General features: G+C 40.6%; 1 protein-coding gene across 1 annotated transcript in view; it reads left to right on the top strand.

Moving 5' to 3' along the window:
• Positions 1 to 16134, top strand: part of XKR8 (XK related 8) — a 140654-nt gene extending 124520 nt beyond the window's left edge. The window contains exon 3 of the mRNA XM_053707123.1: positions 11923 to 16134. Within this exon, the coding sequence (XP_053563098.1) occupies positions 11923 to 12590 (668 nt within the window). The 3' untranslated portion in view covers positions 12591 to 16134. The remainder of the gene's footprint in view (positions 1 to 11922) is intronic.
• The last annotated feature ends 1406 nt before the right edge of the window (positions 16135 to 17540 follow it).

Raw genomic sequence — 17540 nt, 5'->3', positions numbered from 1 at the left:
ATGAATTCTGCTTAACATCTCCTGCTGCATGCTAACAGGAATAACAATGCGATCCTGGAACAGCACCAACCCATCCAGCTCCATTAGCTGCAACCTCTCTGACTGGTAAAAACTTGAAGATATCCAGGCTGCCCGGCTCTCGGGCCAACCTTCTTTTATGTACTTAATAACTACTTGAAGGTCTGTATCTAGACGTGTCTCATTTCTTATTTGCTCTAGCTTCCCTGATGAAATGAATTAGGATACCAGAACTAAATCCACATATACTTTCACCTCTGATTCCGTTAAAGATTCTTCAGCAGCATCAGCCAGCGGGAGCCTGGAAAGTGTATCTGCCACTACCTGTTGTTTCCCCGGCACATGCACTGCCTGAACGTTGAACCTAAGCAGCCTCATCAGAAGTCTCTGGCATCTTAGGGGTGTTTTGTCAATATCATAGGAGTTGATTAGAGGAACTAGCGGTTTATGGTCAGTCTCCAGACTAAATTTCTCTAAACCCACTAAGTAACGCTGGAAGCGCTCACAGGCCTAAACTGCAGCAAGGCACTCTTTTTCAATTTGGGTGTATTTCGACTCAGCAGCCGTCAGTGTACGGGAACAGTAGGCGATAGGCTGTAGTTTGTTCTCATTCAGCTGCAGAAGGGCGGCCCCTAGCCCATAACTGCTTGCATCAGCACTAACAACAGTCTTTTTAGAAAGGTTGTATTATTATTATTATTATCGGTTATTTGTAGAGCGCCAACAGATTCCACAGCGCTAGAACCTAATATTGGGGCAGACCCCAGCAAGGACTTGACCTGTACAAAAGCTTCTTCCTGTGAAGGACACCAGAACCAGGCAACATCCTTCTTCAACAACTCTGTGATAGTGTGTAGTACTGTGGATAAATCTGGACGGAACCTGCCAACATAATTCACAAGGCCCAATATTTGTCTCAGCTCATGTACATCAGAAGGACTTTTCATCTGTTCAATAGCAAGGATTTTATCAGGGTCCGGCTTGAAGCCATCTCCATTGATGATATGCCCAAAGTAACATAACTCTAAAATGGCATTTGTTTTTATGTAATTTCAGCCCGGACTCTCTAATGGTCTGCAGCACACAGCTCAATCGCTGATTATGTTCTTCCAATGTAGACCTATACACTAAAATGTCGTCCATGACGACTGCCCTGCCCTCGTGGTCCCTTAGGAGGGAACTCATCTCTCTTTGAAAGATTTCAGGAGCAGAGGATATCCAAAGTGGTGTCTGCAGAAGCAAAACTGACCTACCGGTGTAATGAAGGTAGTTAGTTTGCGGCACTGTGGATCTAGAGGTATCTGCCAGAGGCCGCTGGAAGCATCCAGTGTAGAGAAGAACTTCGCCCCAGCCAGTTTTGGAGCTATGTCTTTAAGCGTCGGTAGCACATATCTCTCTCTTCACTGCCTCATTCAGCCTTTTCAAGTCTACGCAGATGCGTACTTACCCGTTTTTCCTTGCAACAGGCACAATGGGGGCTTCAACAACCTCTTCAATAACTCCCATATTCTTCATATGCAGAAGTTCCTTCTCCACTTGAGGCATGAGCGGGAATGGAATTCTACAAGGAGTGGTAATGCTGTATTGGACTGCATCACTTTTAAGTGATATACGGACTGGGTTGCAATTTAGTAGGCCCAATTCACCAAACATGTCTTCCAAAATCTCATTCACTCTGGTGACAAGGCCCAAACCCTGGCTGCTTTCCTGCTCAATAGGTTGTTAACACACTGACCTCTAAATACATGTACCCACATGGTGAATTTCCTCTGCTTGTACTCACAGCTGGCAAGAAATTTCCCCGCACAATCGATGCGGCCACCAGGACTATGATCTTTCGTTGTAACTTTCGCCAACTGAGGCTGTAGAGGCAGTTTTATGAATGCTGCAAGGGACATAACAGTGATGTCTTCTCCTGTGTCAATCTTGAAGGCAACCTTGGCTCCCATTACAGTAATGGTAACCCACCAATCTTCGTCTGAACCAGACCGTTCAACAACAGACCCTACAAAGGACACTTTTTGACCCTCCTGGTCACTATCCACCTGCATCTCCTTAATGTATTCAGTTTTACACACCACTTCAAAATGACCCATTCGGTTACACTTTCTACATCTTTTATCTTTAGCGGGGCATACAACATTATGGGTATGGTTACACCGCATGCAGCGAACCTTCTGCGCCCATCCGCTTTCGGGCCTATCTGTTGCCCTTGGTCTACCACTCACACTGTGCCTTTCACCTGCAGCTATCCTGAATTGCTGCACTTCATCCACAATACTCTCAGACCTCAGATCAGCACTTTGCTTGTTCACCAGTTCACTCTGGTGGGCCATCCTAATAGCCCCATCTAATGTTAATTCCGCCTCCAACTGTACCTTCAGTGAGACCTCAGCATCTGCAATTCTTATGACTATTCTGTCTCTGATTTGCTCTTCTTTAGCAACACCAAATTCACAGAATTCAGCTAGTTCATACAGGCTGCTCACAAATGACTCCACAGATTCTTCCACATGCTGAGCACGTTTTTGAAAATAAGCCCTCTCATGAATCACATTTCTTTTTGGGCACAAAGTGAGCACTGAGTTTGTTCATAACTATTTCAAAGTCAAATTCTTCCCTTTCTTGGAAAGTAAAGGCATTGAACACTGGCTCCACATCTTTCCCCATAGAGTATAAAAGAGAATTAACTTGTACTTTACCACTCTCCTTGTCCAGCTTGGAAGCAATCCTGAAGCATGGAAACCGCTGACGCCATGTGGGCCAAGCTGCAGGCTGAGAGAAATCAAAAGGCTTAGGTGGGGTAAACTTAAGTTATTGTAAGCTCTCATATTTCCAATCTTCTACACAAGAAGCATAACTCTACTTATCAAAGCTGCTTCAGAAATACCTTACCATATAGAGAACATGAGAGGCAGTGGGGAGAAACTAGAGTGCAACACTTGGAGAGCAGACCTGAGGAGGAGAGGGAAAGAAAGCTATTCCTGACCACTGCTAATCTAACCATCTTCTGCTTACCTCTGCTCCTCACTCAGGCTCAGCACACAGAGCTGCCATGCTGTGCGCGCCTTCTCCAAGTGCCGAGTCAGAGGAGGAGGGGCGGGACTACCCTGTGATCCAGCACAGGAGTGCTGAGGAGCTGTAAATGTTCAATATCACTGCAGCACCAATAACTACAACACCAGTTATGATTTGTTTTTTTTACAATAAGTAAACGCTTCTGTTTAACCCCTTAAGTACCGGCATTTTAGACAAAAACTTCCCCAAAAGACCAGAGGATTTTTAGCATTTTTGCCATCACTACATTTAAACAGAAATAGAGCCTTTTTTATATTTACCTATCAAAACTATATAAATAATTTTTTTTGTAGACAACTCAAAGTATTGATTTAGGCCCATTTTGGTATATTTCATGCCACCATTTCACTGCCAAATGCGATCAAATCATTAACTTTTTCACAATTTTAGGTTTCTCACTGAAATTATTTACAAACAGCTTGTGCAATCATGGCACAAATGGTTGTAAATGCGTCTCTGGGATCCCCTTTGTTCAGAAATAGCATACATATATGGCTTTGGCATTGCTTTTTGGTAATTAGAAGGCCGCTAAATTCCGCTGCGCACCACACTTGTATTATGCCCAGCAGTGAAGGGGTTAATTAGGTAGCTTGTAGGGTTAATTTTAGCTTTAGTGTAGAGATCAGCCTCCCACCTGACACATCCCACCCCGATCCCTCCCTGACCCCTCTTCCCTCCCCCACCTCACAATTGTCACCGTCATCTTAAGTACTGGCAGAAAGTCTGCCAGTACTAAAATAATACCCAGTTTGCTGCAAATTAGGCATTTAAAAATAAATAAAAATAGCCATTTGTTTCTGTAGTGTAGCTGCCCCCCCTCAATACCCTCTCCCCTTCCCCCTCCCAGATCGACTTCCCACCCTCCTATTTCCATCACTAACCAATATAACCAGGATCCCCTCCTCTCTCCCTCCCCACTCCCTCCTTCCCCCTCACTGCCGCTTTCAGTGGGTTTTTTCCCTAAATTGTCGTGCGCAACTTCATGACATTTTTGATGTGAAAAGGTATGTTATTTTTGAAGACACATATTCAGATTTTGGAACTTCAAAACCAAGAAAAAGTGATATCTTTATTAGAACTTTCCCACCAGTGTCAAGTCTGGCACTATCTGCATGGAAGATACAACCAGCAACGCTAAACGAGGGTGTGAGAGACTCTAAAATTCTATCACAGAACCTTTGTTATATGCTGCAACACATGTTCCTTTGATCGCAGCAGAGGTGCTTGATGTTTTTTCCTAACCCTACATGTCATACTTACTGCAACTGACTCTTCAGCTACTCGTGTTGGTGTAGTGCAGGGATCAGCAACCTTGGTTCTCCTGATGTTTTAGAACTACATTTCCCATGATGCTTAGGCAGCTTAAAGACACTTAGGCATCATGGAAAATGTAGTTCTAAATCATCTGGAGAGCCAAGGTTGCTGACCCCTGGTGTAGTGTAACGTGTCTACCCTAATATATTTATGCTCTGCATATACATGTGTTGTTTTTTCTGGCAGAGCTCCAGTCATACTGATACCTTCAACGGTATTGTCCCACTACTGATATGTAATAATGTTCATATATAGCTTATTATTCAAACATTCACACATTGTGATTTGTCTAACTTTACCTTTACTGTGCATCTCCCTTAGAGGTCCAAGATTTGCTTTAGGCATAGAGGTTATTACTGCTACTTTTAAAAGCCTTATGTGGCTATACTCATGTACACAATTGTAGTTAGGATAATTTCTTCCTTTCATCGAAATAGATTTGATTTGCTGGTTAGCTAAGGCCTGGATTGTGGGTGGGATGTCCTCCCCACTTTTTTTTCTCTCCCCCCCCCCCCCCCCCCCCAAGGTCTCCCTTCTCTGAGTAGGCAGGCGTTCCCGGCAAAAGGCACATTTTGACATGTGGCTTGCAATGTCAGAACTGATCCCAGGCCACCATACTGCCGTAGCTGCCCTTTCTCTGCACTTTGTAATGCCTAAGTGGCCATCATGAATTCTGCTTAACATCTCCTGCTGCATGCTAACAGGAATAACAATGCGATCCTGGAACAGCACCAACCCATCCAGCTCCATTAGCTGCAACCTCTCTGACTGGTAAAAACTTGAAGATATCCAGGCTGCCCGGCTCTCGGGCCAACCTTCTTTTATGTACTTAATAACTACTTGAAGGTCTGTATCTAGACGTGTCTCATTTCTTATTTGCTCTAGCTTCCCTGATGAAATGAATTAGGATACCAGAACTAAATCCACATATACTTTCACCTCTGATTCCGTTAAAGATTCTTCAGCAGCATCAGCCAGCGGGAGCCTGGAAAGTGTATCTGCCACTACCTGTTGTTTCCCCGGCACATGCACTGCCTGAACGTTGAACCTAAGCAGCCTCATCAGAAGTCTCTGGCATCTTAGGGGTGTTTTGTCAATATCATAGGAGTTGATTAGAGGAACTAGCGGTTTATGGTCAGTCTCCAGACTAAATTTCTCTAAACCCACTAAGTAACGCTGGAAGCGCTCACAGGCCTAAACTGCAGCAAGGCACTCTTTTTCAATTTGGGTGTATTTCGACTCAGCAGCCGTCAGTGTACGGGAACAGTAGGCGATAGGCTGTAGTTTGTTCTCATTCAGCTGCAGAAGGGCGGCCCCTAGCCCATAACTGCTTGCATCAGCACTAACAACAGTCTTTTTAGAAAGGTTGTATTATTATTATTATTATCGGTTATTTGTAGAGCGCCAACAGATTCCACAGCGCTAGAACCTAATATTGGGGCAGACCCCAGCAAGGACTTGACCTGTACAAAAGCTTCTTCCTGTGAAGGACACCAGAACCAGGCAACATCCTTCTTCAACAACTCTGTGATAGTGTGTAGTACTGTGGATAAATCTGGACGGAACCTGCCAACATAATTCACAAGGCCCAATATTTGTCTCAGCTCATGTACATCAGAAGGACTTTTCATCTGTTCAATAGCAAGGATTTTATCAGGGTCCGGCTTGAAGCCATCTCCATTGATGATATGCCCAAAGTAACATAACTCTAAAATGGCATTTGTTTTTATGTAATTTCAGCCCGGACTCTCTAATGGTCTGCAGCACACAGCTCAATCGCTGATTATGTTCTTCCAATGTAGACCTATACACTAAAATGTCGTCCATGACGACTGCCCTGCCCTCGTGGTCCCTTAGGAGGGAACTCATCTCTCTTTGAAAGATTTCAGGAGCAGAGGATATCCAAAGTGGTGTCTGCAGAAGCAAAACTGACCTACCGGTGTAATGAAGGTAGTTAGTTTGCGGCACTGTGGATCTAGAGGTATCTGCCAGAGGCCGCTGGAAGCATCCAGTGTAGAGAAGAACTTCGCCCCAGCCAGTTTTGGAGCTATGTCTTTAAGCGTCGGTAGCACATATCTCTCTCTTCACTGCCTCATTCAGCCTTTTCAAGTCTACGCAGATGCGTACTTACCCGTTTTTCCTTGCAACAGGCACAATGGGGGCTTCAACAACCTCTTCAATAACTCCCATATTCTTCATATGCAGAAGTTCCTTCTCCACTTGAGGCATGAGCGGGAATGGAATTCTACAAGGAGTGGTAATGCTGTATTGGACTGCATCACTTTTAAGTGATATACGGACTGGGTTGCAATTTAGTAGGCCCAATTCACCAAACATGTCTTCCAAAATCTCATTCACTCTGGTGACAAGGCCCAAACCCTGGCTGCTTTCCTGCTCAATAGGTTGTTAACACACTGACCTCTAAATACATGTACCCACATGGTGAATTTCCTCTGCTTGTACTCACAGCTGGCAAGAAATTTCCCCGCACAATCGATGCGGCCACCAGGACTATGATCTTTCGTTGTAACTTTCGCCAACTGAGGCTGTAGAGGCAGTTTTATGAATGCTGCAAGGGACATAACAGTGATGTCTTCTCCTGTGTCAATCTTGAAGGCAACCTTGGCTCCCATTACAGTAATGGTAACCCACCAATCTTCGTCTGAACCAGACCGTTCAACAACAGACCCTACAAAGGACACTTTTTGACCCTCCTGGTCACTATCCACCTGCATCTCCTTAATGTATTCAGTTTTACACACCACTTCAAAATGACCCATTCGGTTACACTTTCTACATCTTTTATCTTTAGCGGGGCATACAACATTATGGGTATGGTTACACCGCATGCAGCGAACCTTCTGCGCCCATCCGCTTTCGGGCCTATCTGTTGCCCTTGGTCTACCACTCACACTGTGCCTTTCACCTGCAGCTATCCTGAATTGCTGCACTTCATCCACAATACTCTCAGACCTCAGATCAGCACTTTGCTTGTTCACCAGTTCACTCTGGTGGGCCATCCTAATAGCCCCATCTAATGTTAATTCCGCCTCCAACTGTACCTTCAGTGAGACCTCAGCATCTGCAATTCTTATGACTATTCTGTCTCTGATTTGCTCTTCTTTAGCAACACCAAATTCACAGAATTCAGCTAGTTCATACAGGCTGCTCACAAATGACTCCACAGATTCTTCCACATGCTGAGCACGTTTTTGAAAATAAGCCCTCTCATGAATCACATTTCTTTTTGGGCACAAAGTGAGCACTGAGTTTGTTCATAACTATTTCAAAGTCAAATTCTTCCCTTTCTTGGAAAGTAAAGGCATTGAACACTGGCTCCACATCTTTCCCCATAGAGTATAAAAGAGAATTAACTTGTACTTTACCACTCTCCTTGTCCAGCTTGGAAGCAATCCTGAAGCATGGAAACCGCTGACGCCATGTGGGCCAAGCTGCAGGCTGAGAGAAATCAAAAGGCTTAGGTGGGGTAAACTTAAGTTATTGTAAGCTCTCATATTTCCAATCTTCTACACAAGAAGCATAACTCTACTTATCAAAGCTGCTTCAGAAATACCTTACCATATAGAGAACATGAGAGGCAGTGGGGAGAAACTAGAGTGCAACACTTGGAGAGCAGACCTGAGGAGGAGAGGGAAAGAAAGCTATTCCTGACCACTGCTAATCTAACCATCTTCTGCTTACCTCTGCTCCTCACTCAGGCTCAGCACACAGAGCTGCCATGCTGTGCGCGCCTTCTCCAAGTGCCGAGTCAGAGGAGGAGGGGCGGGACTACCCTGTGATCCAGCACAGGAGTGCTGAGGAGCTGTAAATGTTCAATATCACTGCAGCACCAATAACTACAACACCAGTTATGATTTGTTTTTTTTACAATAAGTAAACGCTTCTGTTTAACCCCTTAAGTACCGGCATTTTAGACAAAAACTTCCCCAAAAGACCAGAGGATTTTTAGCATTTTTGCCATCACTACATTTAAACAGAAATAGAGCCTTTTTTATATTTACCTATCAAAACTATATAAATAATTTTTTTTGTAGACAACTCAAAGTATTGATTTAGGCCCATTTTGGTATATTTCATGCCACCATTTCACTGCCAAATGCGATCAAATCATTAACTTTTTCACAATTTTAGGTTTCTCACTGAAATTATTTACAAACAGCTTGTGCAATCATGGCACAAATGGTTGTAAATGCGTCTCTGGGATCCCCTTTGTTCAGAAATAGCATACATATATGGCTTTGGCATTGCTTTTTGGTAATTAGAAGGCCGCTAAATTCCGCTGCGCACCACACTTGTATTATGCCCAGCAGTGAAGGGGTTAATTAGGTAGCTTGTAGGGTTAATTTTAGCTTTAGTGTAGAGATCAGCCTCCCACCTGACACATCCCACCCCGATCCCTCCCTGACCCCTCTTCCCTCCCCCACCTCACAATTGTCACCGTCATCTTAAGTACTGGCAGAAAGTCTGCCAGTACTAAAATAATACCCAGTTTGCTGCAAATTAGGCATTTAAAAATAAATAAAAATAGCCATTTGTTTCTGTAGTGTAGCTGCCCCCCCTCAATACCCTCTCCCCTTCCCCCTCCCAGATCGACTTCCCACCCTCCTATTTCCATCACTAACCAATATAACCAGGATCCCCTCCTCTCTCCCTCCCCACTCCCTCCTTCCCCCTCACTGCCGCTTTCAGTGGGTTTTTTCCCTAAATTGTCGTGCGCAACTTCATGACATTTTTGATGTGAAAAGGTATGTTATTTTTGAAGACACATATTCAGATTTTGGAACTTCAAAACCAAGAAAAAGTGATATCTTTATTAGAACTTTCCCACCAGTGTCAAGTCTGGCACTATCTGCATGGAAGATACAACCAGCAACGCTAAACGAGGGTGTGAGAGACTCTAAAATTCTATCACAGAACCTTTGTTATATGCTGCAACACATGTTCCTTTGATCGCAGCAGAGGTGCTTGATGTTTTTTCCTAACCCTACATGTCATACTTACTGCAACTGACTCTTCAGCTACTCGTGTTGGTGTAGTGCAGGGATCAGCAACCTTGGTTCTCCTGATGTTTTAGAACTACATTTCCCATGATGCTTAGGCAGCTTAAAGACACTTAGGCATCATGGAAAATGTAGTTCTAAATCATCTGGAGAGCCAAGGTTGCTGACCCCTGGTGTAGTGTAACGTGTCTACCCTAATATATTTATGCTCTGCATATACATGTGTTGTTTTTTCTGGCAGAGCTCCAGTCATACTGATACCTTCAACGGTATTGTCCCACTACTGATATGTAATAATGTTCATATATAGCTTATTATTCAAACATTCACACATTGTGATTTGTCTAACTTTACCTTTACTGTGCATCTCCCTTAGAGGTCCAAGATTTGCTTTAGGCATAGAGGTTATTACTGCTACTTTTAAAAGCCTTATGTGGCTATACTCATGTACACAATTGTAGTTAGGATAATTTCTTCCTTTCATCGAAATAGATTTGATTTGCTGGTTAGCTAAGGCCTGGATTGTGGGTGGGATGTCCTCCCCACTTTTTTTTCTCCCCCCCCCCCCCCCCCCCCATGAAGGCATTTTGATGCAGATGTAGTAGACTGACGTTTATTTCTGTTTGCTTTCCCTGATGTCTGTGGCCAAGACTCAGGGGTAGTTACTACTAATTTGCCATTGGAGCCTTAAGGACTAACAGGAGATAATAGATCCCTTTCATTTTTACCCTATACCTTACAATGTTCCTTTAGTTTAATTTATAACTAACTCTTCAGTTTCTAGTTTAGCTAGAAGTGACGAGGGCCGTACAGTAATAGCATATCTGAGACATCTAAGCTAGTTTTTCATACTATATGCTAGTTGAAGGTCAGTTAATAATCACTAATAACCTCTATGTTTGCTCCCTCTTGCTAGTAATATTGACTCCACATTACGTTGATTGGCTTTAGGTTTGTTTAGAGCCCTTTCCCTACCCCTTGGTATGTCCTCATGGAAATTCGGTGATAGGGAATCCTCTTGAGAAAACCATACCATTATACCTGTTTTGTGTCATCTCAACACATTATATGTCAACTTCCTATCACTTAGCATTCTCAGTTTTAGCGTTCTCAATTGTATATATTATAGTTTATGTAACCCTAATCAGAGCCTTTTACATGTACCTCTTCCTCCCTTCATTTTCTTAAAGGAACACTGAACCCAAATTTTTTCTTTCATGATTCAATTAGAGCATGACATTTTAATCAACTTTCTAATTTACTCCTATTATCAGTTTTTCTTTGTTCTCTTGCTATCTTTATTTAAAAAGCAGGAATGTGATGCATAGGAGCCGGACCATTTTTGGTTGAGAACCTGGGTTATGCTTGCTTATTGGTGGGTAGATGTAAGCCTCCAATAAGAAAGCACTATCCATGGTTCTGAACCTAAAATGGGCTGGCTGCTAAGATTTACATTCCTGCTTTTAAAATAAAGATAGCAAGAGAACAAAGTAAAATTAATAATAGGAGTAAAATAGAAAGTTTTTTAAAATATCGTGCTCTATCTGAATCATGTAAGAAAAAAATTGGATTCAGAGTCCCTTTAATGTTTTCATGGAAGGTCAATAAGTGACCTGTCCATATATTCTAGGGGTATTCTTATTTGTTACTTGTTTATATTACTCCCTCAAACTTTTACAATTGTTCATAAAGATGTAGAGGGACCCTTTACATGTATAATATTAAAAATGGTTTTACTAAGCTTCAGGTTACAATTAATGTTTTGTGCCTGTGTTATTCTGATTGTTGTCCCAGGATTTATGTTATGGTCATTAAGCAGTGTATCTGTTTTCAGCATGGAACACTAATGTAAGTGGAATCAAACCGAAGCTTTATCTTTTTGTTGAGAATATCTCAATAAAAATTTTAAAAAAATAATTAAAAATGAATTGGTTTTTATCCACCTTGGTATAACGTTTATGGAGGAAATTGCAGTGTGAAAAACATCAATTGCTCTGCGTTTAAAACTCTGTGCAAAGAAGTCCAGTCAACTTTACCAAATGCCTTATCTTTAAAATCAATGGTGTTTGTTTATGTGTAAATTGAGCATGCACAAAAAAAAGTTGGGAGGGGGGAAGCTTTGTAAATAGAAATGACGTTAAGCCAAATGGCAGGTGTGGGAGAAAGCAAAAAGCATCTGCTGATTGGTGACTGCACATATATGTCTCTTGTCACTGGTGCATCTGATGTGTTCAGCTAGCTCCAAGTAGTGCATTGTTACTCCTTCAACAAAAAATGCCAAGAGAATGAAGAGCATTTAATGATAGAAGTAAATTAGTATGTTGTTTAAAATTGTATGCGCCATCTGATCCAAGAATGAAAGAATGTGGGTGTGATGTTCCTTTAAATTCAACTTTAATTTAATCTTTTAGCATGAAGGTTGCACAGGTAGGGAAATGCATGTATGTACATCTTGTCAAACAAAATCCAATAACCTCTCTTTATATTCTAGATTTCAGCATTGCCACTTCATTCGTCTCTATAAGCTGGGCGATTCTAGACTACCATCAATCCCTGAGGATGTTCCTAAAGGAAAAGCAAAAGCTCGACATCATCCCCTCTGCAGTTTACTTTCTATTGAATGGCTTTTTCATTTTTGCACGGATAGTGTGCATTGTGCTCTTCACGTCGGTCTTTGATTGGTGGATTGCTTTACACTTCTTACTCATTTGGATTTCTTTCTTTGTTTGGGCTACATTACAGAAAACTACATTCATGCAGAGCACGACATGGGAACCTTTTTATAGGGCAACAGTGGCTATAATTTTATACTTTGTCTGGTTTAACATAGCAGATGGTAAAACCATCTACCGCTGTGTTATTTATTATATTTTCATAGGTATAGACTGCTCAATTCTTCTTGTGTCATGGAAATTTTGGAGGTTGCCGTCCATTGTAGAGCTATATGAGAACCATATTTTTATAGCTGTCTCATTAGCTTTTATACTAGGAGTAGTATTAAGGTGTTTATACTATAACTTCTTCCACCCAAATTTGAGAGAACAAGAATATGATGTGGTAGATAATAAAGATTCAGATTATAAAAAATTAATATTAAATAATGAACCAACACCACTTAAAAACCCAAGACTGATGAAATTAGCAGTGGGTATGTATTAAGAAACCTCTCCGAAGGTAAATGTTACATGCACTGGGCATGAGAAAGAGACAGTAATATTCTGCAACAGAAACTGCAATTACCGCTAAATTACAGATTTTATATCCACTCCATATGAATTTTAACCATCAACTATAAACACTACACTGCAGAATGGATAAGGATGGAAAGATTGGTTACTCATATCCTGTGATAATGTGAGTTGATATCATTTGATTTTGTAAGAGTTTCAGACTCCCAGATCTTTGTGTATTTCATGACTACGCAGCAATGAATTTAAAATTGACTATGGCTATGTAACCTATTCCAATTAAGCGTGACGGCAGAGGAGAGAAAAACTGTCCGAATTTTATCCCTTTGCCTCATCACTTAAGTTGTGGTGTATGTATGATACACGTTTTATGTATGTTTTTCTTAAAAATACTACAATTTGTGCCAAGATGAGCAATGGTGTCTTACTGTGGGCCCTTAAAATGCTAAAAAAAAAGGCAGAATTTCAGAATCTTGCTTCAACAAAGCTGCATTGGTCAGGTTCTGGTATCTTGATTCAGTCAGCAAAACAAGAAAATGAAACCTTGACATGTTTGAAAAGCTTTGTGGTAAATTGTTACATTATACACAAACCACGTCTCACATTGTTTGCTATACTGTTTATATAGTGGCATAATACACTAGGTCCATTTCAGCTCAGTTGGCTTGGCAGATTTATACTTGTTCCATTTAATGTTACGTTTGTAATTGAGTTGAGAATGGGTGCTGCTTAGTACTTAAACCTTGCTCATGGTACTGGGACCATTCCAATTTAACTTTGCTTTGCAACATAAAAAATTGTTGAAAGAGTAAGCGTAGATGAATATGGGAAGCAACTGTTATATTTCTTTAGCTATACACTAATTGGTTGATCGCCATGGGGAAGGAAATTCATTTTCTAACTGATGATGTTTTTCCACATCTCCGTTGCAGAGTATCCGTTTTGGTGTAAAGTATTAGAACAATATTTGTTGCTGTAGTAGGTCTGATTAGTAACTGTATCTAAGGTAACTCCTGTAGACCACCATTATAATGTCATGTTATTTTTGACAGTTTGCAAGGTGCTATTTGCCCTCTATGGGAAACCAGCCACCAACCACTGTTGCTTAACTGGAGTATTTGCCACTTCAGAATCTGTGGCCGTACCTACAATATATCAGGTGATTTTTCAATAGTTTAGTACTGTTCTAGCACAAGTGTGCTATCTAAAAGTGTCTAGTTATTGTCCCACTCTCACAACACCACAGTAATAGTTGTTAACCCTGGTCCTTGAGACTCACATTATGGCTGGAGAACAGCGAATGAGCTGTGTATTTATGTACCGATGTGCTCTTTCGGTTATACTTAAAATAAGCTAAACTAGGGATCTTAGTGACAGAGCAGTCTTTTGTAGAGGAAATAGGTATACATAATAAAATGCCCATTTAGTAAAGTTCTCCCACTAAGCTCAGTTTGTGCCAAAGGTCTTTGATAAGCAGTAAGCAAGATGTCTGCCAAATGTGGGGTCAATTGTTATTGTTGTCATAATTATTTAAATCTAACTAATGGAAATGAACCGTTTGCAACATTTGTGTTGCTCCTTACTGCCGGCTTCCAGTATAATAGATAATATTTTGCCACTTTTTTTCAGGGACAGACTTGCCTGGAACAGGAAGGTCACCTAGAACAGTGATACTGGGGTTGGAAGTCAGGACAGAAGTTCTAAGTTGGTGTGTTCCACAGGATCTAGGTCACTTGAGCCATAGGGGCCTATTTATGAAAGGTCTTGCGGACCTGATCCGACAATGCGGATCAGGTCCTCAAGACCTCGCTGAATGTGGAGAGCAATACGCTCTCCGTATGCAGCATTGCACCAGCAGCTCACAAGAGCTGCTGGTGCAACGCCGCCCCCTGCTGACTCGCGGCCAATCGACCGCCAGCAGGGAGGTGTCACTCAACCCGATCGTATTCAATCGGGTTGTATTGTGGCGATTCTTGTCCGCCTCATCAGAGCAGTCGGACAGGGTTATGGAGCAGCGGTCTTTGGCCCGCTGCTCCATAACTTGTGTTTCTGGCGGGTCTGAAGACTCGCCAGAAACACGGCCCTTCAAGCTCCATACGGAGCTTGATAAATGGGCCTCAAAGTTTATAACCTATATTTACCTATGTGATATTAACACAATATAATGTGTATACAAAGACATTGGATAAAGCTTTCATAGTATACAAAAAATATATATATTTTTTTAAAATGAACTTTTAAATAATAGGATAAGAAAAAACTGAAGTTTAAAATAGATATTTTTAAGAGCAGTCCATGTAAAGGGGAGGGGGGAAGACAAATAATCTAATATTTTTTTAAATTCATGAAGTCCAATGTATGGAACTTATTTATGAATGTCAGATATTTATATATATACAATTTAATTCATAGCTGCAAACCGTAAAACAGTTTTTTTTAATGTCCCCCTGATTCATCTCATTTGCTGAAAGCAACTTTTGATTGGATTTGATCACTTTTGCTTTTATTGTTTACATACAGGTAACTGTAGGATTTTTTTTGAGTGGGCAATGTGCAAAATTAGTTTAATCTAATTATATATAAAGAGCAGGTGTTATATAAAAAGTGTTACGCTTCTACTCACTGTCATTTCAAAGTCAGTATTAATTGATCTATTATGATCTATTCAATTTTGTGTTAAACGCTTTTCTCTCCAAACATTGCATCATGTATGTGTTTGAATGTTTTTAAAGTGTGTTAATGTACTTTTTGTTGTTAATAAGAAATATTCAGAAGATAATGTCTAGTTGTCTTTTGAAAATCTGTAAATCCATATTTATAAATGTAATAGACTAAAATATCAGACATTTTCTGCAACGAAAAACAGCTGTAGGAAATCTAGAACACTCTAAAAAATGTGTGAAAATGTATTTGGAACCTATATGTAAACAGGAATTAAAGGGACATGAAACCCAAATGTTTTCTTTCATGATTCAGATAGCGCATGCAATTTTAAAGCATTTTCTAATCTACTTCTATTATCAATTTTGTTTCAGTTCTCTAGACACGTGCTCAGGAGCGCACGTGTCTAGAGCACTATATGGCAGCTGTTTTGCAAGAGCACTAGATGGCAGCACTGTTTCTTGCCCTGCAGTGCTGCAGACACCTACCTAGGTATTTCTTCAAGAAAGAATACCAACAAACCAAATTTCATAATAAAAGTACATTTTAAACTTTATTTTAAAATTGTATGTTCTGTCGGACTCAAATTTTTTTTTCATATTTCATATCTCTTTTAATGATTGACAACCAATGCTTTAGAAGAAATATCTGAAATCCTAGACTATGCAGACAAGTACCATTAATCAATGTGTTGATTTGATCTGTGGCTTTAAAAGTGGTGTAGTGGCCCTGTAAGTGGACTAAATATTGTAATGAAGCAAAGCCCCTAACAGTGATCTGCTATGTCTTTTATACTTATATTTTTGCTATTGTTTTGAAATAAATATATTAAACAAACCCTTTCAAATGTGCAATGAATTGAATCTGCATTTTCTTTGCATTTTGTTTTGCAGTGAGTGAAAATCTAGCTTCCATTTTACATTCTGGAACACAAACAAAATGACGTGAACAATACAGGAACATTAAATACCTCCTCTTTTTATTTATTTATTTTAATGGGCTTTGTCCCACACTCTCTAGAGATGCAAAATCTGTAAACCAGCTATTTTATCCACAGCATTTGTAGGTTACAGGATTTGCATTTTAACCTCATTACGGAGCATAAGATAAAAAACAGCTTTTACACAAAAGCAACTGGTGTTTTGAAAATACTCCTTGGGGTTGAATCATCAAGTTCCGAATGGAGCGTGGGCTAGCCAGAAACAGCAGTTATGAAGCAGCGTTCTAAAGACCGCTGCTCCATTACTGATCCGCTGCCTCTGAGGCTGCGGTCTTTACGATCGGGCTGATTGACACCCCCTGCTAGCGGCCGCGAATCTGCAGGGGACGGAATTGCACAAGCAGTTCACAAGAACTGCTTGTGCAATGATATACGCTGTCTGCATTTATCGATGTTCGACGGACATGATACGCTACATTGTATCATGTCCGCTCGCACTTTCATAAATCGGCCCCCTTGTCTCAATATTATAAAGTTATCCAATATAATCTGCATTTGTAGTAAAAATAATTATATTAAAAAATAATCTTTCATCAATATGTAAAAACGGCATACGAACATAGTTCTATTTCTTGTAAAATACAAAGTAAAAGCGGTTTAAATGTAATCTTAATACACCAGTATCAGTTGTGCATCTCCTACTAATGCTTGCTGATATAGAGGGATAGTAAAGTCAAAGGGACACTATTATAAATGTTGTTTCCCTTTAAAGTGTTCCAAATGACTTATTACTGCTACTGCAGATTATTAAATGTATGGAAAGCTATTTATTAAGGTTTATTTTTGTATTTGAAATAGCTGGTTTTGTTCATTAAACCCATCACCTGTTCTTCTCAAGGACATGCCCATAAAATTGGGCTGAGCCTGCAGGTAAATCAGGACTGCTAATATCTATGCATAAACACTCTTAGTTATTGAAATTATAATTATAACTTGGCACAACTAGCTATTTCACATTTAAAAATCTGTCTCCTATACGCCACTGGGAGATTAATTAGTGCTGCTGTCTTCTGTTTACGTAGTTTCTCTTGTTAAGTGTATCCAGTCCACGGATCATCCATTACTTGTGGGATATTCTCCTTCCCAACAGGAAGTTGCAAGAGGATCACCCACAGCAGAGCTGCTACATAGCTCCTCCCCTCACTGCCATATCCAGTCATTCTCTTGCAACTCTTAACAAAGATGGAGGTAGTAAGAGGAGAGTGGTGTTTTATAGTTAGTTACTTTCTTCAATCAAAAGTTTGTTATTTTTAAATGGTA

The sequence above is a fragment of the Bombina bombina genome, chromosome 3 (genome assembly GCF_027579735.1).
Source record: "Bombina bombina isolate aBomBom1 chromosome 3, aBomBom1.pri, whole genome shotgun sequence".
In the NCBI taxonomy this organism is placed as follows: Eukaryota; Metazoa; Chordata; class Amphibia; order Anura; family Bombinatoridae; genus Bombina; species Bombina bombina.
The sequence above is the reverse complement of the archived record's forward strand: the minus strand, read 5'-3'. Positions and strand labels throughout refer to the sequence as shown.